This window comes from Vicia villosa, linkage group LG2 (assembly GCF_029867415.1).
Source record: "Vicia villosa cultivar HV-30 ecotype Madison, WI linkage group LG2, Vvil1.0, whole genome shotgun sequence".
NCBI classification, from domain to species: domain Eukaryota; kingdom Viridiplantae; phylum Streptophyta; class Magnoliopsida; order Fabales; family Fabaceae; genus Vicia; species Vicia villosa.
In genome coordinates, this window is record NC_081181.1 from 77914608 (window position 1) to 77941152 (window position 26545).

General features: G+C 37.5%; 1 protein-coding gene across 1 annotated transcript; it reads right to left on the minus strand.

Moving 5' to 3' along the window:
- Positions 1–3848: 3848 nt before the first annotated feature.
- On the minus strand, positions 3849–4850 carry LOC131649411 (uncharacterized). Its single transcript, XM_058919170.1, has one exon. The coding sequence runs from the start codon at positions 4848–4850 to the stop codon at positions 3849–3851; it is 1002 nt and encodes a 333-aa protein (XP_058775153.1).
- Between the last annotated feature and the right edge of the window lie 21695 nt (positions 4851–26545).

A 26545-nucleotide genomic window follows, 5' to 3' on the forward strand; every position in this document is an offset into this window, starting at 1 on the left:
GCTTGGATCGAGAATTGAGGCACGTAGTGACTACAAGAGTTGAGAATGAGGTAAAGAAGATGGTTAGATTCTTGAGAGATTAGGATTTTGGTTTGAATTACCATCTTAGAAAACGAACATTGTAGCCGATGCATTGAGTAGGAAATCATTGCATATTTCTATGTTAAGGATTCAAGAGTTGAAAATTGTTGGAACAGTTTTCGAGATTTGAGTTTGGTTGTGAAGCGACGTCTTCTTATGGTAAGCTTAGTATTATTGAAGCCTACGTCTGGTGTTCTTAACGAGATTAGGGATAGTCTGAAATTGGATTGCAATTGGTTGATGAGATGACATTGATTAATTAAGGTAAAGGTAATCACTTTCGGATTGACGAGATTAGAGTCATGAAAGGTCGTGATCGAGTTTGCATTTTTGATATTTCGAAGTTGGAAAAGAGAATTTTGAATGAAGGACAACGTAATGGTGCGAGTATACATCATAATGCTACTAAAATGTAACAAGATTTGAGGAAACTGTTTAGTGGTAAAGTATGAAGAAAGATATAGCGGAATTTGTTTATTCATGTTTGACTTGTCAAAAGTCAAAGATTGAGCATCAAAAACCGTTTAGTTGGTACAACAGTTATCTATTCCCGAGTGGAAGTGGGATCGTATTTCTAAGGATTTTGTTTCAGGTTTGCCGAGAACGTCGAGTAATTGTGAAGCAATTTGGATTATTATGGATAGACGGACAATGTGTTCATTTTATTCCGATAAGGATGGATTATTTGAGGGAAAGACTTGCTAAGTTATACATCGAGAAGATTATGTGTTTGCATGGTATTCCGTCAAGTATTGTTTTGGATAAACTCCGAAGTTTCCTTTTTGGATTTTGAAGAAGTTCGCGGAGTGATTTGAGATTAGAAGAGAAAGTACTTGAAGGTTGAATGAAGGATTTGTACTTGGGGTTAGTTGCTTGAAGAGAATTTTCGAGGACGAAAATCTTTTAAGAGGGGGAGAGTTGTAACATCCCGATTTTATTAGCTATTTATTTAATTAGTTTTATTTGGTGTTTTACTAATTATTCATGTTATTCAATTATTTAGTATGATATTATTTAATTTGAGGTTTGTGCTAATTGGATTAATTGAATTATTAGTAATATTATGAGATATTAGTTGATGGGCCTAATTTAGTTAGAAAGAATAGATTGTGGGTTAAGCCCATTTATGTGAGAAAGATAGTAAGAGAGAAATTAGGTTAGTTCTCATAACATTCATTTTGGAGAAAGAGGCTAGAGAGAAGAGAAAAGAAAAAGGAGGAGAGGAAGAGAAGAGAATTGTGAGATTCTAGAAGATTGAAGGAGTTTGAATAGAGGTAAGGGTTTGAATACAAGTTCTTATAGGCTATATGATTGGGTAATGTGTGTTGTTGTGATTATCTCTTCATCTTTGCAATTTCATGGAAACATAGAAAAGTTAGGGTTTATGAACAAATGCATGAACTTATGATTTGAAATGTGTTTTAATGGATGTTTGAAGATGTTATGATGTTAGAAGACCCACAATAGGTGTTATAATTGAGTCTATAACATGTATTCTACTGATATTCGTGATGCTTGGTGTTTTTCAACTTGATTGGGTTGAGTTTAGAGGTTTTTGAATGAGTTTCGTATGCTGTTTTCTGTGTTTGGGGTTTTCTGAAAATCGCCAGTTCGCGCCGCGAACCACTGTTGGCGCCGCGAACCTCTTGGCAGAAACTTGGGAAAAACTGAATCTGCTCAGTTCGCGCCGCGAACCTTGTTGGCGCCGCGAACTGCTTGGCAGAAAGTTAGGGATTTTTGAATTCGCTCGGTTCGCGCCGCGAACCCTGTTGGCTCCGCGAACCCTGTTTTACATAACTTTTTCCAAACTTTGAAAGGCCATAACTTTTGATCCGTAGCTCCGTTTTATGCGCCGTTCGAAGCGTTAGAAAGCTACCGAGATATTCTATATGATAGTATAAGATTTAATTGCACTTTATTGATTAATTGTGACGTTATTATATGGAATGATATGTAATTGTCTTATGTGTGTTATGTTTGTATGTGATGTATAACAATTGTTGGAACACTTTGTGTAGATGTAATCATGATGTGTGTGATTAGAAATATTAATTCAGAGCTAAACTATCAGTTTACACCCCTCACTTAAAACTTACCCAATGCAATCTCAATCTAATACTAGACCTGAGTTCCTACTCACTCCCCCTCAATCATAACTGTGATAACTAACAAACAAACACAAATAAATTCAACTTGAATATACACTTCAAAAAAATCTTGATCTTGCTTAAAAGCTTCAATCAAGAGACACAATACTCGTGCTTAAAAGCTTAGAGTGACAAAACAAATTACAACTCAAAAACACCCTACTCCAATACAATTATCAAAGTGACAATTGTTTGGCTCACAATAAAACACTAAGAACAATAAACCTAACGCATAGAATGCAACACACTAAATTCTTCACCTAAAAATATCTGCTTCATCAAGTAGGATTACCAATATTCTTATAGGCAGAACATGAGCCTTGGGCCTAATAAATATAAATTAGGGTTAACCAAGTTAACCTAATTTTGACATATTCGGGTGCTAAAATATAGGCCATAAGCATGGTCTTTCATAAACAACACTGAATAGATATATTCCTAAAATATAGCCTGAGATTAATAAGAAAATATAACAAAACACATAACAGCCCATGGTTTCAGATACTAATGTCACAACATTCAGCTTGACATCCAATAAAATATGTACTAGCTTACCATAGAAAACCTGCAGTACATTACACATGCATGTCATGACATCAGTCAAGATATTTAAACACAAAAATATGTTTTACAACAAAATGCAGCCAATCAAGAACATCTAAAAACTCCCCCTTTGGAAAATTGTTGGCTAAAACAACTTGTCACCATATGAGAGATCACATGCAGCAGAAAAGTACACATCATACAACCATTCATGCAGAATAGCTATTACACTACCACACCAGAAACAACTATGCTACACTACCACACATAGATACACTACCACACCAAAATAACTTCAGAGATAACTCCATTCATCATCATCAAACAAGGCATAGTTGTTCATGAACACATATCTGTATGGGGTGACATACTTCTCCCCCTTTTTGGCCATAAAAGTTGCCAAAGAAACTAAGATATTCAAATTAGGTACATACCATGATCAAAAATTAAAAGCAAACATTAAAATTCACTATTAATGCTCTAGCCATCAGACTCAGAGCCACTGGAGCCATCACCATCAACTTCTTCATCAGCATTATCATCTGAACTAGCATCAGCACCATCATCTGATCCAGCTTCCCTTTCATTATCAACACCATCCTTCTCTTCTTCAACACCAGTAGTAAAGTCAGCATCCTCTTCCATTTCCAAAGAGTTGGTTAGCTTCTCAAGGGTCAGCTTCCTTGTTTCCTGTTTCTTGCATGTTTCTTTGAGCATTGCAATTAATTTAGCTTTACTTGTATTAGAACGTCCCTTGGATGTCCTAGCAGAAGTCATGATAATGTCAGGAACATGAGTTCCTTGAAACAGCTTGTAGTGAAAAGACATGCTACTTTCTTTCTTGCAAACAGAGTCATTTTCACTTAAGATACTAGGATACTGGTTGAAAATGATACCACATATAAGAGATGGGAAGACAATAGGGCCTTTCACACTGAAACTTCCTGCATGCTTCATTGTTTGATCAAAGATGTAGAAGCCATAGTCAAATTTTGTCTTGGTTCCAACAAAATATATAAACTTTCCCAGAAAAGTAGCAACAATTGATTTGTGGTTTGTGGGTACCCAGTTGGCAGCTCAAATCTTGTGCAGCATAGCACACTCTATGTTGAGCTTGCTTGTAGATAGTTTTCCCTTCATGGGCCAGCTTTTAACTTGATTTGCAGTGATTACTTGACACACCTTGTTGTCAAATACCTCCAGTTCAGGTTGAGCTTCATCAGATCTTCTTAGAAAACTATTGATAACAGGTGATGAGAAGGTTACACACTTTCCTCTCACATACACTTTCCTTAAATCTTTTGACTTTCTATCAGTACAGTCTTCTGATAGATTCACAATGAACTCCTTCACTAGCATTTCATAACACTTAGAGAAATGGGTAACAATCTTCATTAACCCAGCTTCATGTATCAGGTCCATGATTTCCTTACTCTCAAGAGCATTCTGAGCCAACTCCCTTTCCAAGGCCAACCTCTTCTGGTAGACATATTTCCACCTGTTGAAACTAGAAGGATAATGCAAGGAGATATTATCATCATCTTTTTGAACATCACCATCATTCTCCACCGCTTCATCCATTTGTACATCACCATCAGGGGTGTGTACATCATCATCAGCCATATGGACATCACCACCAGACGAGTGTTCATCATCATCATTAGTAGACTTACCTATGATATCTTCCCTAGGTTCAGTATTGGGTTCAGGGTTCTGAGGGGGCTCAGAAATCATAGATTGCAGAGAGACGGATATCCCAGGAACCTTATGCTTTTCATCCAAGATCCTTGTAACAATTATAGCAATGGTATTGTGGACATACTCCAATCCTTTGTTAGTTAGGTCTTCATGAGCAGTAGAAGATGAAGGGTTAGAGACCTTACCACGAACAGCTTCTTTGGGTCTTCTTGCATGTGGGGTGCGAGTCTTCTTTACAGCAAGATCGTCAAAACTCACCATCTTCATTGGAGCAACATCAAGAACTTCATTAGGGTTTATAGGTTCAGTTCTTGGAACGAATTCAGGAGCAGCGATAAGGGACATCTTCTTAGGAGAGGAAGATTCTAAAGATTGAAACATTTTTTAGAGCTTTGAGAGGAAAGAAGAATTTTTTCATACGACATGCAAAAGGCCGAAATAGATCTCGCTGAGTTAAAGGAAGCGCCACCTTATGCTTGCAAACTACTCACCCCTTCTAATGGAAGAAATCCTGTAGATAATGATAAAAGTGATAGACTTCCCAAGAAAACTTATACGTTTGATGTCACTAAGTGTGACGAAATATTTGATTTACTAGTAAAAGATGGCCAAATGATAGTGCCTCCTAATTCTAAAATTCCTCTGTTAGAACAACGGAAGAAGAGAGATTTTTGTGAATATCATGGTTTCCTAGGCCACAAAACCTCACAGTGTTTTCTTTTCAGGGATCTAATCCAGAATGCTATCAAGGATGGACGTTTGAAATTCGCTGACAAAAGCAAAAACCCTATGAAGATTGACGCCGATCCTCTGAACGTGGCTGACACTAACTTATGTGAACCATTTGATGTTAACATGGTGGAAGTATATGAAATTCATGCTGTTGAATCAAAGATATCTTCAGATGGAAAGCAGGCTACTGAAAGCCTAAATGACAACCCGACCCTCAATACTGATGTTGAAGGATCCTTCGATGCTGAAATGACTGAAGATCCGAAAGGAAAAACAAGTGAGGCCACTGAAGACCTCACGATGAAGCTTCAGAAGATACAAATTTCTGAAGTTCCTCCGGCGGTTGTTAACATGGTCAACGCTAGACGTCCCTTATCTGAAATCGAAGAACTAGAAAAATGGTTGATGTGGGAGAAAGAAAAAATTGAGATTCCGCCAAGAGGAAACAGTTTGAAAGATTATCTTTGGAATTGTCATATAAAGAATGATGGAAAAAGGGTGATGTGCCCAAGATGTTCAATTATGACAAATCGGAGGGTCCAGGCCAATTTCGAGAGAGCTTTGCGAGAAAGATTAGAGCAACCTTGGAGAGGAGGAAACCTGCTGCTGAAAGTATACCCAAGGTCTGAAGAAAGCTTGGTTGGTTTCTTGGTCAGGTGTCACAGTGACAATTCTGAAGTTGCACTGTGACCTAGATGTGGTGCAGTCTATGACGAATTGCTAGCAGGATCATTCGAAAGGGTGTATCTTTACATGGGCCGGGAGACTCAGGGACTTCGTCCCAACTTGTTTGGGTTCGATGATCGAACCCCATCGAGAAGGCCTGACAGCCCACACCCTAGAGCTCGAAGGGTCACATTCAAGGTTCCTGCAGACATACCCAGGGATAGAGGGATGCAAGCTGGTACCAGAACCAACAAATGGCGAAGTTGGGACCAAGGAGGAAGAACTGCAATGGCGTATAGAAAGCAATTCCAGACTTCCAATCGAGAGATGTATAGGTTGGAAAACTACAAAGGTAAGAATCTTATGTCTAGATCCCAATGGAGAAGGCATCAGAGAATGAAGAAGGCCCAAAGGGAATTCAAACCAAGGGAGGTTGGAGAGACAAGTAGCAATCAAATCCCAATGCAGGGGGCAAGGACAAGCAAACCTCCGCTGGAGTGCAAGTTGTTCGATTCTGAAAATGAGAAAGAAGAGGAGAGGGGGCATTCCAGCCTTTGGAAAGAAGATGATAGAATGATGAATGATTTTGACTCTGATGGAGTATCATCTATAAACATGAACTGCAATGTTGTATCTGTACTCCCTCATGAGTTTAATCAAGAAACTGAAGTAGAAGATTGTGAAAAGGCCGATGTCGAAGAGATGGCAAAACACAGACCTGTGTGTTACTATGTGCTGAACAATGGTGCAGTTGAAGAGCAGAATGCCTTCTTCGAAAGGCCTGATAAAGGTATGCGAAACCATTTGAAACCACTCTACATAAGGGCTAAGATTGAAAATGTTGGGATTAATAAAGTCCTGGTAGATGGAGGGGCAGCATTGAACCTAATGCCCCAATACATGCTGAAAAGAATAGGTATGTTCGATACTGATATAAGGCCACATAACATGGTTTTGTCTAACTACGAAGGGAAAATAGGGCAAACCTTGGGAGTTGTCCAAGTAAATCTCACAGTGGGTTCAGTCACAAGGCCAACTATGTTTATGGTCATACCGGCAAAAGCAAATTATAATCTCTTGCTCGGAAGGGAATGGATCCACTGGGTCGCTGTTGTGCCTTCAACAATGCATCAAAGGTTAACCATTTGGAGAGAAGATGGCATAGTAGAGAATATTGAGGGAGACCAAAGTTACTACATGGCTGAAGTTAACCAGGTTAATAAGACTAACTTCGATAGAAATTTGGCAAACATAGGACCTTGCCATGCTGCGGACGATATATACACCCCAAACAAGAATGCATTGTATTACTTGTCTTTGCACACAAATGGCTTCCAATGGAATAGGGAAATAATGGATGGCCCAGAAGATACCCCACCAACGGAGCATTATCCGACAATACGGCCAACAGGCTGGCATGACGAAGTTGATGATGTCTGAGTCATCATTTTTCGAAAAGATTTCGGCTTACGTAGTCGAGAGCAAAAGAAAGGCGGCCCTCGAAGCCGAATTATCAAACATGTTGGTTACTGCAGGTCTAAAAAAGGAGGAAACTCCAGATTGGGGAATACATATGACCCCTCAACTACCTAAAGATCCAGTTCGAGTCGAAGAGATTTCAGGTGAAGAGATAAGTCAAAGATTGGATGCAATCTACGACGAAGAGCCTTTGGGTTTCGAGAAAGACCCAACGGGAACAAATATCAAAATGTTAGCCCAAGATCCACTCGAAGAAGTGAATCTCGGAGATGGAAATCGAAAGAGGGTAACATACATCAGTGCGAAACTAGCGCCAACGCTAAAGTCAAAAGTTGTCGCGTTGTTAAAGGAGAACAAAGATTGCTTCGCATGGGATTACGATGAAATGCCCGGTTTAGGGCGGGATTTGGTTGAATTAAAGATGCCCATAAAGGAAGAAAAAAAGCCCATCAAGCAAACTCCTAGAAGGTTCGCACCAGAAATTCATTCGAAGATCAAAGCAGAGGTCGAAAGATTACTGCGTTGTAAGTTCATCAGAACCACAAGGTATATCGAATGGATTGCTAATATTGTACCAGTTATTAAAAAGAATGGTTCATTAAGAGTATGCATAGATTTTCGTGATCTGAATGCAGCAACTCCTAAGGGTGAATATCCCATGCCTGTGGCAGAAATGTTAGTAGATTCAGCCGCAGGCTTCGAATATCTAAGTATGTTGGATGGGTATTCTGGATATAATCAGATTTTCATTGCAGAAGAAGATGTGTCTAAAACAGCTTTTCGTTGCCCAGGGGCAATAGGCACCTATGAGTGGGTTGTAATGCCTTTCGGTTTAAAGAATGTTGGGGCAACCTATCAGAGAGCAATGAATTCTATATTTCATGATTTTATAGAAACATTCATGCAAGTATACATAGATGACATCGTTGTGAAATCTGTCTCAGATTACGATCATCTCGACCATCTAAGCCAATCATTCGAGAGAATGAGAAAACATGGCTTAAAGATGAATCCCCTCAAATGTGCTTTCTTTGTGCAGGCTGGAGATTTCCTGGGCTTTGTGGTTCATAAAAAGGGGATAGAAATTAATCAGAATAAAACGAAGGCTATCATGGAAACTAAGCCTCCATCCACGAAGAAAGAATTGCAGTCCTTGCTGGGGAAGATAAACTTCTTAAGAAGGTTCATCTCTAATTTGAGTGGACGCACGCAAGCTTTCTCCCCTCTACTTCGTCTAAGAGACGGAAAGTTCGAGTGGCGTGCTGAACATCAAGAGGCTTTTGATAAAATTAAGCAATACTTGATCCATCCACCAATCTTGTCTCCCCCAAACGGGAAGAAGCACATGCGCCTGTATATTTCAGCTTCAGATAATACAATAGGCAGTATGTTAGCACAAGAAGATGAAAATGGCATCGAAAGAGCCATTTATTATTTAAGTAGAGTACTCAATGATGCAGAGACTAGGTATAGCGCAATAGAAAAACTCTGCCTTTGTCTATATTTCTCTTGAATTAAACTTAAGTATTATATAAAGCCAGTTGATGTTTATGTTTCGTCTCATTGTGATGTTATCAAACATATGCTATCAAAGTGAATATTGCATAGTCGAATTGGCAAATGGGCTTTAGCCCTTACTGAGTACTCACTGATATTTCAACCTCTTAAGGCAATGAAAGGTCAGATCGTATCAGATTTCATTGTTGACCATGCAGTGGTTGAGAACCCTCAACAATATGTAGATTTGAAGCCTTAGAAGCTATACTTCGATGGTTTGACTCATAGAGAGGGAACTGGTGTTGGAATGTTGATAATTTCTCCTGATGGAATTCCAACAAAACTCAAGTACAAGATTGAAGGTCCTCTATGCTCCAACAACGAAGCTGGATATGAAGCTATGATCACTGGACTTGAAGCTTTGTTAGAATTGGGGGCAACTAGAGTCGAAATTAAAGGAGACTCCGAACTAGTGATTAAGCAACTAACAAAGGAGTACAAATGTATCAAAGAAAACTTGATCATGTACTTTGTCATAGCAAATAGGCTACTCAAAAAATTTGAATATGTAGATTTAAATCACGTTTCGAGGACCAAGAATCAAGAAGCAAATGATTTGGCACAGTTAGCCTCAGGATACAAGGTATCAAAAGAAAAATTAGAAGAACTGATCGAAGTAAGAGGAAAAGAAATGGCTACCAAACTTTCCCCAAGTGACCTGGAAAATTCACAATTAGGCTTTGCCAGCAAAGAAGAATTCGAAGTGTTAAATATAGAATCCTTAGCAGACACAGATTGGAGGAGTCCAATTGTGAACTACCTAAAAGATCCTTCGACAGACACGGATAGAAAGGTGAAGTATAGAGCATTATCATATTTCTTGATGGGGAACGAATTGTTCAAGAAAACTCCTGAAGGGGTCTTGTTGAAATGTCTGGGTGAAGCAGAAGCATATTTGGCTCTCTCAAATGTACACAGTGGAGCATGTGGGGCACATCAAGCAGGGCACAAAATGAAATGGCTTCTGTTTCGATATGGAATGTATTGGCCTTCTATGTTAAAAGACTGCATAGAATTTGCAAAAGGGTGTCAAGAATGTCAAGAACATGCAGGTATTCAACACGCTCCAGCAAATGAGTTAAGTCCAATAATAAAACCATGGCCTTTCAGAGGTTGGACACTAGACTTAATTGGAGAAATTCACCCTAAATCCTCTAAGGGTCAAAGATACATACTAGTAGGAATAGACTACTTCACAAAATGGGTCGAAGCGATACCACTGACGAATGTGGACCAAGAGGCTGTAATTGAGTTTATTCAAAAATACATCATATATAGATTTGGAATCCCTGAAAGTATAACCACAGATCAAGGATCAGTATTTACTGGGCGGAAAATACAAGACTTCGCCAAAGAAATGGGTTTCAAGTTGTTCACTTCTACACCTTACTATGCTCAGGCGGATGGACAAGTCGAAGCAGCAAACAAAATAATAATCGGTCTCATAAAGAAACATGTGAGAAAAAAGCCTAAGAGTTGGCACAAAACCTTTGACCAAGCGCTGTGGGCTTGTCGAACATCTCCAAAAGAAGCTACAAACACTACGCCTTTCCAATTGACATTTGGGCATGGCGTAGTACTCCTAGTTGAGATATATTTGCAGTTAGTTCGGATACAAAGACAGACAGAGATCCCTCCTAACATGTATTGGGAGTTGATGATGAACGAATTAGTGGACTTGGACGAAGATAGACTTTGAGCATTGGAGATGATAAAAAGACAAAAAGAAAGAGTCTCTAGAGCATACAACAAAAAGGTGAAAGGTAAAACTTTTAGCATTAATGACTTAGTTTGGAAAGTTATATTACCTATAGATCGAAAGAATCAAGCACTTGGTAAATGGTCCCCACACTTGGGGGGACCCTTTCGAATTTTGAAAGTGTTCTCGAATAACGCTTACAAGATAGAAGAGTTAGCAGAAGATTGCAGGATTTTGAGAGTAAACGGGAAGTATCTGAAGAGATACAAACCAAGCATGCATGAAGTAAAGATTGCAAAAACGTAGATATCGAAGTATACTACATAAGCCAAAATGGATGAACTAACAACAAAATGGCTTTGTTGTCCAAACAAACATGTATGGCAAAATAAAAAGAAGAAGACGAAGAAATTTCAAAACATCTTCCATTAATATCAAGAGAATACATCCGTTACAGGAGGTTTTGGTTTCCAAAACATGGAAGGTTACAAAAAGCTAAAGCAAATAAAAACCTAAACTAAACCACCTCCTAGTTGATCCTTTGGTCCAAGCCTTCCAGGGGCAACAAGGGAAAGCTCTCTGCCTCGAACATGTTCATGGATCCAGAGTTGCGCATCCTTCTCACTATTCCCTTTTTAAGGAATATGTAAGATAAGAGCCTTCCATATGGAAGACAGGTTACAACCCCTTGACGGGCAGCAGCCATGGAAACGGCTTCGATAAGCCCTTTGAAAATCATTAGGGGGAAGTTGATTTTCTTCCCACGAAGGGCACAGAGGATAAACTCCAAGTCTTCCACCATGATGTTGTTTTGGTCATGGTTTCATGGTTGAAAGTTACCCACGAGCAGTTGATGCCGAACCCTGATGACTTTGGCGCTGTAAGGATCGTTGTCCATGAGAGTCCTCAACAGAAGGTGAGTCGTCAGGTTAAAGCTATTGTCATCAAAAGTTTCACCAGAATTGTTACATCTCATCAAGTTAGAGATGGTGGAAGGAGTGATTCTGATCTGGGCACGTCGAACTTCAGAGACTATAGTAGTTCTGCCCTCTGGATCTATGTGTAGAGACGCAAACATCCAGAAATCAGCCAGCATGTTGGGATAAACTGGTCCCTCCAGGATTTCATAATAGAAATCGAGTTCTTGATTGGCAAAGAGAGCACTAATGCTGATGAAGTTTTCATCAAACTCTTCTTCAGAGAGTTTGAACTCCTTCTTTATGCAAGCTCTGATGTTGTTATAGGTAAGAGGTTGCGCCATGAGGAGAAGAAAAAGGTTGAAAAGGTTTGTTTTTTAGACTCTGCGTTTTTGAGAAACGGAGGAAGAGAAACAAAGTTTTGAGCAAAAGGTTTCAAGCAAGTGTGAAGAAAGAAGTGTGATGTTGAGCCTTTATATAGACCTGGGGCAATAGAAGAACGGTTTAATTTTTAATGATTGATTAGACTGCGTTTGGTATTCCAAAGAGAAGTTATGGCTTCCGCCGTTTCCCGCCCTTGGAAGTTGAGATGTAATCATGAGAAACTGGTGCACGCACGTCTTAAAAAAGATGTTTTGAAGAAAGTGACGTCATCTCTTAAAGATGGTTACGGCTAAGGGAGTGGAAACGTCAAGTCTAGACTGAAAGGAGTGCGAAGGATAGTCAGGTCACGTGCTTACATTTATTGAGATTACTGTGACAATTAAATATATTTTGACAAGGTTTGAAGAATTGCTAGAGTATTGCTCATGATCGTTTCAAAATACAATAGATTGTGGAAATTGGCAAACAAAAGGTGCACATATATATGTTCCTGGTGGAATTCGATTACAAGACAAACCAATGTGCATTACAAAAAAGGGATTACAAAGTTCTAAAGGACTAATTAAAATCTCTAGGAAGAGTATCTTTTATCTTCGAATATTGAATCTCCCAAGAAGACATGCGAAGTTCAATCAAGGCCCGTTGTTTCTTCAGTTCTTCAATTTCGGGAACTAGTTTTTGTGCAGCTTCGAAATGCTGGATTCCTAAACGCGCAACTTCAGTAAATTCCTGCTCACTGGACTGTTGAATTGTTGCCTTGCGAGATTCAGCCTCTTTTATCTTTTCTTCAAGCTGGACAATTTCCTGCTTCCAAGATTGGATATTTCGCTCACATTCATCATACTCTTTCTGTTTCTCTGAGCGTTTAAGCTTGAGGGAATCACCTTTCTTCGATGCATCAGTAGCAGCTTTCCAAGATGAACTATGAGAAGCCACCTTCGTAGTAAGTTGATCTTCAATATTGCGACGTCGAAGAATGTTTGATTGAAGTTGTTCGATCAGAGAACCCATCAAAACAATCACCTCGGAGACTTCTTTCGAAACCAGAAGAAGATCCAACTTTAAGACCAAAAGTATGATTGTATCTTGAGTTGTCACATACTGAGTATTAAACATTGGTACATATACATCAAATAACATCTAACTGTCATATTTATAAAATATTGCATAGGTTACACCAAATCTACATATATAAAACATGTGTAAACATAATAATTCTAAGAATACGCAATGAAAAAACATAATATACATGTAACTTCTCCTTGCATCCATCAAGTAGCCTTGTATTTCCCTTTTTACGAAACTTGGTCAGTTGAAAAGATAAACAACTAAATGGATTGAGATAATTCCATATCCATGGAGCCTTACTAAAACCAGAAGTCCTATCGGTAACGAGATCATCTAGACAAACAAATGTTTCCAATCGATTATAGATCCTCCATATCATAAATTAAAACAAAGAGGTTCGAGGTGTAACCAACCTTATACAATGTAGGAATATCAATACACTCTCTTTAACATACCATGTACATTTCAAGAGACGGCTAGCTTCACGAAAAGTCAATTATCTGCTAGCGTTTCTCATATCAATCCTAGTTTTACAGTCTTTGTGACTTCTTACTAGTCCTTTTTGTCAAGTCATATTTTAATATGTGATCCACCATCTGGCCCTGATTATCCTCACTAATGATAGGCGACCTTTAAGGCAGGTGCCTAATTTCTCATCATTCCTCGCATGTATCTCAATTGTTCCCATTCAGAACTAATGTAATTATATGGTTACTATTTCATGAAATGTATAATTAATCAAGACCCACAATTATTTTACCTTGATTAATAATCTAGTTTACCTATGATTCTAGGCTATCGAACAATTATTTACTAATCACAAGCATAAAAAATACATTCAATAGATTATTTACCATAACATAGATCTATGAATTAGTTTTCTAATGCAACTTTCCAAACTTAAGTTATGCTATTTCAATCTACATCATATTTTCTTATGCGTGTAATATGAGGCAGATTGAAATATGAAACGTAAAAATTGATGAGTAGTTTCGATCAATTAAAACACACTTAAAACTAAAAAAAAGGCTTTTTTAACACTTGTAATTAATTACATATTAGCTGTAATTGATTACAACTTCAATCAGGACTCCTGAAACTCTTTTTTAACATATAATTAATTATGAATCATCTATAATTGGTTATGACATACGTAGAGTTAAAAAGACTGGTTTTCCTACATTTGGATCAGTCTAAACATCAAGCTAGCAAATATCGAAAGTATGGAAATACATTTATGTAGAAGTCATAAACATCAAGCTAGCATGAAATCACATATATTTAGCATTTGAACATAATAATCATAAGATAATTCGTGTAACATAAGTGTCGTCCTCAGTTTTTTCGTGGGATGCGAACTGACTCTTCTTTAATTTTTGAGTTTTGAAAATCAGAGAGTCGCCACCGACTTTTATTTTATCCAATTAAGGAAATGTTTATAAAAGAAACAGAAAAAGACCTTTAAGAGATTTTGGGTTCCGGGGTAGGTTATACAAAGGGAAGGTATTAGCACCTCTTTGTATCCATGGTTATCCATGGACTCTTAAGTGCTTAGCTCACTTGTTTGAATCACTTGTCAATTAATTTTAAAATAAAATTAATTTTTTTGGGATTTTTGAAATTTGTTTTGGAGATTATTAAATTAATTAACATATAATTATGCAAATAATTATACACATAATTTAAACTTAAAGAGAAAAATATTCTAAATATGTACAAAATTAGTTTATAATATATAAACTTGATTTAATAAAAAGAAAATATTTTTTGCTGATTTTTTGATAGGTTAGAAATAATTAAAAGATGAATATAACAATATTATCTAATTAATTAAGCAAAATATTTCAATTATGAAGAAAAATAAAATTTTTTTGATTTTTTAAACTATTTTTAAATAATTTTGCAAAGAAAACTAAATAAAATAGAAAATATATTAAATATATTAAATATGGATCATGTGTAGCTGGCTGGAAGGTCTATAGTATGGTCTAGCGTGTCATGGGCGTTGGATTGAGTGGTAAGATTGATCTAATGGCTCAAATGTTGAGGGCACATGGCATATGCGTGGATGGCAAGCATAGAGTCTGATTGGATTTAAAAATCCACACGCGCGTTTTCCAGCCAATGAGAGGCTGCCCCGACTTCGTCTTCAACCTCTCATCCATTGCTAAAGCTCTGCAACTGTAGGTAAAGCCTTTAGTGACGGTTTTCGTCTGTAGCTACAAGACCTGCACATATCAAAACTTCATACAAGCAAGATAAATTATTTAGGAGACCATGGTTCGACTCAAAATCGTCCCCTGAGTTCAAATATGCCCATAGTTTCTCCTAATTTTGTCTCTATCAAAGATCCCCATTTTTGAAGTTTCCAAACCCTAAAATGGCAACTCCATATACCTGCGTTTAAACTCAAATTAAACAAACCAGAAACGTTCTACAAGTTCATATGATCATGAATATGCATTTAAAACAAGTTTATGGTGCATGAATTAGTGTAACCAAGTTCAATTAAAAGTCACTGAACTATGACTTATGGAGCTCGATTCTGTGAGCTTTAAGGCCTGGAAATCATTGGAATAGGTTCAGTGATACTTGAGGAAGGTGTTTGAATGTTTAAATCTCACTGAATTAGCCTTAAATCCAAAATTCGAATTTCAAGCTTCTTGCAAAATTTTAGATTGATACAAGAGTGATACAAGCATGTGTTTGGTTCTGAATTTGTGTCCCTATGCTTACTGAAGTATGCTAAGCTATTTATGAGCAATAAGAGTGCTTCAATCTTAAGCTAACAATTATTGATGGCTTTTGAACTTTTGAATTTTTTAATATATAAAGCTTTGAATTCTTTGGCCATGGCTTCATTTTTCTTCAACCTCTTGCTCTAGGCTTGTTGTACAATCTCTATGTTGCAGAAGTTAAGCCATCTTGGTGACTCAAGCTAAAGACAAAAGCTTTAGATAATTATCTTGAACCATTTCTTTTTTAATTTAATTTTAAATGTAATAAAATTAAATTAAAAAAGAAACAAAAATGTCATGGGCCTAATGTTGGTCATGGGAGCCCTTTAACATCATTAGAAACATGTTTGGATCATGAATGCTTGGCCTCTTTTTAAAAAAAAACCATTTTGATCAATGCTAGTTTCATGCATTTTCCCAAAAAATAGCCAACTTCAACAAGGCATATCTCCCTCAATTTTGATTATATGAAGGAGTTCTTGTACTTTTTAAAAACCTCAAGATGTCCTCTACAAGCTACTTTGGAAACTTTTTTGCATTTGGAGAAGTTATCTTGATGTTATGGCCTTTGACAAAAAACCACTTTTTGTTGACTTTGAAAATGACCTGTAATGTCTGAGCTCATATTTTTCAAATGGTAACTCCAATGACCATGAGATCTATTTCATTTGAAAGATAATTGAATTTCCTTCAAAAAAATATTTGGTTGGAATTTTTTGAATGAACGAGGAGAGAGTTATGGCCGGTCAAAGTTCAGTTGACTTTTTGGGAGAAAACCCTAATTTTGAAATTTAGGGTTTTGTCGATTTTTGAACTTTTCTTGATGAATTATGATCAACCATTGAACAAATAATGAATCTTTTGACAAAATATGGATGTTGACAAAAATATTCATTTTTGGATGGTGATACAAAACACGGAGAATCGTGCTGTCAGCGGGTTTGACTGTTAACTGACTGTCCGGGAATTAACATAACAGTTAAAGTGAAAACTTTAACACAAACATAATAAATAAACAAAATATACCGTACACGAATGAAATTACCGATAATAATCTTGAAAAATATTTAATGCACAGAAAAATAAATATTTAACTAGCAATAAACACACATAATATTATCTTAATAATTAAACTACAGTACGACAGATAGTACAACATTTAATACTGATAGTACAAATATTACACAATATAACAAACAGTACGACAAATATAATGAACGGTACATTATTTGAAAGCGAAAGATACGACAAACTTTAAAAATGACGATTAAAAACCCATGCTATAAATAACAACATATAGATGCACGGGAGTGTAAGTATCCCAAGTCCGCATTTTTCAGGACTATGCAGACAGAAAAAAGACATGATCACCACCAAAACAGTGATGACCATAAGAAAAAACGTATCCATCCACTTTGCCATATTTGCCGGGGAAGAAGAGAAAATAATTATGAGATAAAAATTTGGGAAATTAGTGAAATTTGATGTGAGAATTTATGGAAAAAATGAGGGGTATTTATAGAGTGAAAAGAAGGATAGAGACGTTGGGGAATGAAGTGATACCGTACAAAAAAAAGGAAAATTTGAGTAGTAGTAGGATTTGAAAGAAAGTGTATGGTAGGGTTTGAAAAGAGAGATGTATAGAATAAAGTTAGGATTTGATTTGAAAGAAAGAGATTTGAAAAGAAAGGAAGAGATTTGAAAATAAAGGAAGAGATTTTGAAAATAATAATATAATACAAAAATTAGTGGGAAACAAAACCAATAATAAATTAATTGTTACCAGTACAGTCTGAATCCCCGGACTCTGCGCCTGCAAAAATTTAATTTTGTACCAATTGCGTTAGTACTATTTATCTGCAAATAAATCTCAAATAAACAGCGTGTGTGAAGTGATAAATAGTACTTGGCGCTAGTGTCAGAATAAATTCAACAACGAACCAAAATATCGTATAAGAAATATTCTAAAAACCGAGTATTCATAAAATCAGGATATTTATGAAATAAAATCCAAGATTATATGAAACTCCCAATTTTTAGACAGAAGTCTGTTGCCTTCTTTCTGAAAAAGATGCGGGCAAATTTTGGGTATAACAGTTGCCCCTATTCAATCTTCTTAAACCTGAAGAGACCGATTAAAATCTGAAGGTAGAAGATGATTGAATATTTAGATACCTTGAAATTTGCACTTACCTCCGCCAGAAGTGATGCTGGAATTTGCATTGAATGTTGTCTGAGAAATGTCGTTGGCAGATCAAAACATTACCTGAGATGGGCTTTCAGATGCCATCTATCGAATGTGTTGATGAATTGTTCATCAGAATGAATCCATTGATTATATCTTGATGAAGGATTTTGAAAACCTCTGCGTTGACCGTTACGGAACCGTCCGAGGTTACCGCTTTAAATCATGGAGGCTGATCGTTACGGAACTGTCCAAAGTTTTTCCACATTAGATTTGAATGTTGATCTTTGCGGAACCGTCTGAGGTATCTGCTTTAGATCTTGAAGATTGATTGTTGTGGAACCGCCTGAGGTATCCGCTTTGGATCTTTGAAGGTTGATCGTTGTGGAACCGTCTGAGGTATCTGCTTTGGATCTTTGAAGGTTGATCGTTGTGGAACCGTCTGAGGTATCCACTTTAGATCTTTGAAGGTTGATCGTTGTGGAACCGTCTGAGGTATCTACTTTGGATCTTTGAAGGTTGATCGTTGTGGAACCGTCTGAGGTATCCGCTTTAGATCTTTGAAGGTTGATCGTTGTGGAACTGTCTGAGGTACGCTTTAGATCTTTGAAGGTTGATCGTTGTGGAACCGTCTGAGGTATCCGCTTTAGATCTTGAAGATTGACTGCTTTAAGGAAGCGTCTGAGGTATCGACTTTGATCTGAAGGTAGATCACTAAGGAACCGTCCAAGGTATCGACTTAGATCTGAAGGATATGAAGTTGTTTATTCGATTGTAATATAGTCTGGAAGCGTCAGAATGAGTCATCATTAGGCCGTATCTGCCTTGCTTGTTTTGAGTTGATAAGTGGTTTGGAAAGAGAGAACTCTTCAGATTGAATCTTTGGTTCTGAGAGGAATGCTTGTCTGGACAGAACCCAGGAGAATATTGCATGTGCTTGAGAATAACTTGCTGAGGATATTTGTCCACCTGAAAAACCAAGTTAGTGACATGCAATGTCATGATGTATGTAATGCATATGTTGAAATTCTCAAACTAAGTTAGAATCGTGCATGTTATGTATGCGTTTGTCATGAATCATTATATGCTATGCATGAATATGCGTATGATGTATGCAGTATGGACATGACTTATGCAGTTTAGAGTGTATCAAGCTTCTGGTTGGAAAAATAAATCCCTGTTTGTTATTTTGGAAATGAAGGCATTATGACCGTTGATGATCTTTGCTATCTTGTTCGAGTATACTCAGCTGGGGAACTTCCTTACGGACCAGGGTGCTCTGTTGAGGGATCTTTGACTACCGCTCGAGGATGAAGGTAATTTGAAAATTCTGATTTTGATGCACCTTAAATAGGAATAAGAAAGATGTGTAATCCTCCGATGCACTATTTAATCAAGCCTTGGTGTGGAGAATCACACCTTTTGGGGATAGTGATCTTGAACAGCCCTGCTGGGGAATAATGTTTCTCGAATCACTTTGTTGGAGAAAAATCTCATTGAAGATTCTGCGGAGAAACGTATCTCTGTTGGGGAGGCGTTTCTTTTGATGCTGGTTTCGGGATGATGTCCAGATGCTTGGGACATTACCTGAATCCTATTCCTGTTTGTCTTATAAACATCAATCATATTCAAATGCATATGTTCATTCAAAATTATCATTGGGACGTTTGCGCGTTCAAAACAGAAAAAGTGAAAACATTGATTTTGAGCATGAACTGTATTGATTTTGAAAGAGAGCCATAATAGGCGGATTAGTACAAGGAGACAAAAATCCTAGTAGTAGGAAGTTGTCATAAAACTTTGAAAAGTACTTATAAAGGGAAATAGCTATGTGAAAACAATCCAGTCAAGTTTCAATTCTGCTCTTGCCAATCTGTCCTCGAGTATCTCATCCCTCACTTGTTGGAAGAAAATGATTGGACTGATTGGTGCCTTTGATGTGTTGAACCTTGAAGGTGAGTAGGTAGCCGACAAGACATAGTCGTACGCTTTATTCCCTAACTTTTGCCTAGGCTGCCTTTTCAGGTTTTCAGCCTACCAGGATAATATATTTTTTTAGTCTCTAATTTTTTCCTGGATCGCCTTTTCAAGTTTTCAATCCACCGAGACGCTCATTTTTGCCTAAGTCGCACTTTCAGGTTTTCAACTTAGCGAGCTTTTCTTTAAGCGAAGTACTTTTTGACTATGTCCGCATTTACATGGTGTGGGAAATCCTTGCCATCCATAGTGGTAAGTAACATGGCTCCGCCAGAGAATACTTTCTTGATTAAAAATGGTCCCTCATAAGTGGGAGTCCACTTGCCCTTGGGGTCGCCCTGTGGTAAGATGATACGTTTGACAATCAAATCACCGGTCTGATATGCCTGACTTTTGACCTTCTTGTTGAAGGCTTTGATCATACGTTTCTGGTATAACTGACCATGACAAATAGTGGTGAGCCTCTTCTCATCAATCAAATTTATCTGGTCCAACCGAGTCTAAATCCAATCGTCTTTGTCTAGATCAGCTTCTTTCATAATCCTTAGGGAAGGAATCTGAATTTCAATTGGAAGAACTGCCTCCATACCATAGACTAAGGAGAATGGAGTTGCCCCTGTTGAAGTACCTGCTGATGTGCGATAACCATGAAGAGCAAAAGGTAACATCTCATGCCAGTCTTTGCAGTTTACTGTCATCTTTTGTATGATCTTTTTGATATTCTTGTTGGCAGCTTCTACCGCGCCATTCATCTTTGGTCGATATGGGGATGAATTGTGATGTTTAATCTTGAATTGCGTGCAGAGTTCAGTAATCATCTTGTTGTTTAAATTTGTGCCATTGTCTGTGATGATCCTTTCAGGGATTCCATACCGATAAATGAGATTGTGCTTGATAAACCAGGCCACAACATTCTTGGTAACTGAAACAAACGAAGTTGCTTCTACCCATTTTATGAAATAATCAATAGCGACCAGGATAAAACGATGTCCATTGGAAGCAATAGGCTTGATTTCTCCAATCATATCAATCCCCCACATTGCAAAAGGCCAAGGAGCCGTCAGAACGTTTAATGGGACTGGAGGTACATGTACTTTGTCGGCATATATCTGGCATTTGTGACAAGTTCTGGAGTGACGATGGCAGTCTGTCTCCATGGTAGACCAGTAATAACCTCCTCTTAAGATCTTTTTAGTCATTGTATGTCCACTTGAATGAGTACCAAAAGCACCATCGTGTATGTCTTCCATAATCTGTTCCGCTTCCTTCTTGTTCACACAACGAAGCAATGTCGAGTCATGGTTGCGTTTGTACAGGATTCCATTACTTAGAAAGAATTTAGCAGCAAATCTTCTTAGAAACCTTCTATCGTTAATGGATGCCCCTTCAGGGTATTCCTGGGCTTCGAGATATCTTTTTACTTCATGGAACCATGGTTTTTCTTCCACTCCTTCGGTATCAATCTCATTGCAATAGACTGGTTCATTTTGTTTGTAAATGGTGATCATTGGCGCCTCATTGTCCCACCTGACTTTGAACATGGATGACATGGTAGCTAAAGCATCAGCTAGTTGATTTTCTTCTCGCGGGATATGTTCAAAAGTGGTTTCTTCAAAATAAGGAATCAAACTCAACACATATTCTTTGTAAGGAATTAGATTCGGGTGCTTTGTGTCCCATTCCTCTTTGACTTGATAAATTACAAGGGCCGAGTCTCCGTAGACCTCCAAGAACTTGATTCTCATATCGATTGCAGCTTTGAGACCCAGAATACATGCTTCATACTCGGCTATATTGTTAGTGCAGTTGAAACATTATCTGGCAATGAATGGTGTATGTCCTCCTGTAGGAGAAATCATCATAGCTCCGATGCCATTGCCAAGCGCATTAGAGGCTCCATCAAAAACCATAGTCCATCGGGATTCTGGCTCGGGTCCTTCCTCCGGTCCTGGTTGTTCGTAGTCAGTAACTAGCATAATATCTTCATCTGGGAAGTCAAAGTTCAACGCTTGATAATCATCCACTACTTGATGAGCCAGATGATCAGCTACCACACTTCCTTTGATTGCTTTTTGTGAAGTATACTGGATGTCATACTCTGTTAAGATCATTTGCCATCTTGTTATACTTCCAGAGAGAGCAGGTTTTTTGAACACATATTTGATAGGATCCATTTTGCAGATTAGGAAAGTGGTATGGTTTAGCATATACTGTCTTATTCGGCGAGCCGTCTGTCATACCCCAACTTTTGACCCTAAGATCACACATTATTTGCATGCCAATCATCAATCAAGAAGTTTTAACTTAGAGCTCTACTTGTAATGTTATGCTCAATTCATCTGCAAGGGAATCATCGAGCACCCATGTTTTAGTCTTGTATATATTGTTTTACTAACCAAAATACCAAAAATATTGCCTTGTGCTTTTGTATGTTTGTGTTTTGTAGGTACCAAGTCAAAATATCCATCAAAGGAGCATTTTTCAACATTTTCACTGTGCAAATAGATTTGCATAAGGTGTAAATCGATTTACACAACTGATTCTGCACCAGATTTGCTTCTGCCATCAGTGCAAATCGATTTGCATAAGACAGCAATCGATTTGCATAAATTTTTTTGCCCCAGATTTTGCCTTTTTCAGCAATGTAAATAGATTTGCATAGGGTGCAAATCGATTGCACCAGTGCGAATTTGGAATAATGAAGGCAAAATTCAGCTTTTGAAAGTGTTGACATCATTTACAAGCATGGGAAGCATGACTTAGTTCTTACATTTGATTATCTACATCATTTAATCATAAACCCTCATGTGATTGCATCAAGACCATTAGAACTCATTTTTGGCTCCAAATCCTTTTCCCAAGCCTAATTCTATTTTCCAATCCTAACTCCAAGCCACAAAGTTTCCCAAGCCTAAGTGCTATAAATTGAGGCATTCCCCTCCTCATTTTTCAAGCTTTGATAGCCAAGAAAACTCTTGCTCTTTCTCTCCTCACCTCTTCCAAACCACTCACTAAAAGCTCTCGTTTCTTCACAAAAATTAGTGAGTTACATCTTGAACCTCACTAATTTAGAGCTAAACCTCAACATAAACACTACTTTCTTCATCAATTGTGAGAGATCAAGGCTTGTGGTTGTGTGTTCTTGAAGAAGATTCAAAGTTTATGAAAGATTTGGTAAAATTCTAGATCCTTTCCATAATTCATGATGTGATCCATTGTTGTTTATGTTTGATGCACCTTTGGTGCTACATTGATGAGTTTTGCTTGCTTACTTGATACATTTTCGTGTACAAATTGATCCAAGATCACAAGGTGTTTGGTTTTATGTTTAAACAAGTTTTCTTCTCTTGATTTGCTGTTTTTTTTTTAAAATTGTGTTGTGCAAATCGATTTACATCTAGTGCAAATCGATTTACACAACTGAAAAACTGCGCAGATTTGAAAACAGAGTTATGTAAATTGATTTACACTCTGTGCAAATCGATTTACATCTGAGCAGAATGTGTTTTTTTGCCCTTTTTTGACTTGTTTTTGGTTCTAACTCATCTTCTACTCCTTTCTTTTGATATTTTCTTTAAATCACAAGTTAGAGGCCTAATTTCTCTCTAATTTCAATGGACTTAGGGCGTCGATAGGATGAGAATCCGAATCCGCAATATTAAGTGATTGAAATTATGGATGAAAGGAGCTTTTGAATGTGGTTCCATTTTTTATTTCTTTTTCTTTTGATCGATGAAAGTCTTAACACCTTGAGAATTCTTATGGATTCTTGGTAAAGACGAGATCGCTCCGTATTTTTATTTTCGTGCGGTATTGCTTTCGGAAAGCGATCTACATATCGCTCTTCTCGCATGCATTAGCACATAAAGTTTTGACCGGCCTCGTTGTAGGGTGAGTTCTATATAAATCACTTGGCGATCTGCTTAACATAGCGCAATATTTTGTGTCCCGAATCAAAAAGATCAAATATGGAAGAGAATTGTATGCGATTGATTTAAGACTTATGGAGGTTTATCGTGTAGTCGCTATGACTTTATCAAGCTTCTGATAAATATCCATTGAATTTAAATCCGAGTACATCCTTCACTGACCATCGATCTTTATTACTAACTTTGATAACATACTTGACAAGTTTCAAGATGGTTATCTTTAACATCTAACAATTTACTTTAATTTCCGCAATTTATTATATTGCTCTTTATATTTCTCGCTTTATGGCTTTATTTTATCATTTCATCATATTTACATTCCGCTATTTTCCCTTTGTCCATTTGGACGTTTATATTCTGCTATTTTCTCTTTGTCCATTTGGACACTATGTTTATGTTTCCGCCATTTTCTTTTGTCCACTTGGACCATACTTTACTTTTACGCTAAAACACTAATAATCAACAAAAATCTAAAAAACACATAAGGCTCTCTTTCAGACTATTGGTTACTATCCCTAGCATTTTGGAGATTCGGACTTATGGACTTAGTGCCTCTGGACCCTTATTCTGTTATTACTCTGTGGTTGTTATGTCTGTCTGGCATTGGATTGTTGTCTGTTTGTGTATGTAGGTATTTCCTTGAAAGTCCTTGATGGTTAATTCCAAGGCATTGAGATAAGGATTTTACCCGAAAACAGCTGTTACTCTGCCCGATTTTCGTCAGAATTTTAATGTGCTTAATGCAAAGTGGTGCTAAAGATAATAAGTTCAACTGGATCCCCAAGTGGTAACGTGTTGGTACTGATAAGTCCAAAGGATGGGAAATCTACCTTGACTCATAATGTCAAGTGTTGGCTTCTTATTTCGGTTAGACCGTTCTTTTCCTTAGCTTTTATTTTATGCACTAGGTTAGCCTCTTCATCTCCTCCCACTTCTTAGATTTTCAAAATCTTCTCCCTTTTTCAAAAAACTTTCTTATGTATACAATCTCTTCAAAACCTTTTCTTAAAAATATCTTTTGCCCTTAACGGCTTTTCTTCAAAAAGTTTAGACACGATTAATTGTTGAAACAAGTGGTTATACCCCACGATTTTGAAATTGATTGATATAATGAGATCTTTTCCGCGTGGGAGAGCTAGTGGCATACTCATCGATTTTTATCCGAGTTGGAGCCCTTCTTTCATTTGCGATGCAAAGAACTCATTTGTTCTCATGCTCAAAATCCACGGCTGAGTATTTCTCTCCGACGATGATGAAGTGTTTATTCGTTTTTAAAACGTTTTCCCTTTAAGCGGAACTACATTAGCTCTGACTTCTCCATTGCACCGAGGAGGTATGTAGGCACAAGACTTAATTTCTTTCCGAGCTTATTTTAAAAATAAAACAAACCCTTTTTTAGCACACACGACACCGATTTTCAAAGAGGTTCCTGTGGAGTACCACAGATATGAGGGGTGCTTTAAACCTTCCCCTCATATAATCAACACCCGTACCTGAGATCTCTTTCTTGTTTTAAAAAACAAAACTTTGGGTTTTACGTTCTTTTCCCTTTTCCTTTGGAAACAATAAAGCGCGGTGGCGATTTCAAACGAAATATTGAGTCGAGTCAATCTAGTGGCTTCATTCTCAGAATTTCCCCGCTACAGAAAAATGGCGACCTCACTGGGGATCCAGTTTTAAGTGTGTTAAGCCTATTTTTGTTTATCTGTGTGTTTTTATCTGTATATAGTGTTGTGTGCTTTGTTTCTTTATCTTCTTTTTTTTTGGTGCTCGATGGTTCCTCTGTGATGAGACAAAGTTCTAACCCGAACATTGGTGAGTAACTTGAGATAGGAGGTGGTAAGACCAATAGTCGCATGTCAGGAGCAATCCTTACCATGAGCGTCATATGGTGGAACCCCAATTAGTGGAGGCCTCATGGAAGGTAGTAGAGGTTGTTACAAACCATCGTGATAACGCTATTACTTTCAATAGTGAGTGTCCGTAGAAGCTGAATTGCCTAGAACCTTTTTAACCCATATAAGCTTTTTTAGGATGTAGTGCAGAAACAAGATCAAGTACCAATTTGAGCTTGTTATCACACGATACTACGCTCAGACGAGGTCTTTTTAGGCATATTGTTGGCGCCCATGAGCATTTGTGCATGCCGGTAGTATCCGATAGAAGATTGAAAACTCTAGGAACCTTTGTAGAACCCGATTGGCAGCTACAAAACTCCTTAGATCACGCCTTGTGGGATGGGTAGACCCATGGCTCCATGCTCGTGACGTCGAACCTAAGAACCTGGATTGTGTGATTTTGTGTGATTTGATGTGACCTTGCATGCTCTTGATTGTGATTGATGCATAAACCATGCATTCATGCATCCATGAAAACTCTTTTTCTTTTGATTTTCAAGGAACTTAGAGGTCTTTCCTTGTAAACATCATAAGTTTCATCAAACTCAATGGATCTTGGGTGTTGATGGGGTGAAAACTCTAATCCACCAAAATGGATTATTGATTTTGATGATAACTTAATCGAAGCTTCGGTCCAATGTTTGAGTGTTTACAAGTTAATATCTTAAGTTCCTTGAAACTTAAATAATAATAAAAAAAACAAATCATCTGCATTTCATGCATCATTCCACATTATGGTCTTGCTTCCGAGAGTATTCCCGAGGTCTTATTCAGTGTTCTTCATACAGAAGTGAAAGAATCAAGCTGTCTCACCGGTATAATACTCGAGCCAACTGCAAGAAGAAGA

What these genes read in the sequence shown, in the direction of transcription:
- LOC131649411 (XM_058919170.1), bottom strand. Translation starts at nt 4,850, where the DNA reads ATGTTTCAATCTTTAGAATCTTCCTCTCCTAAGAAGATGTCCCTTATC.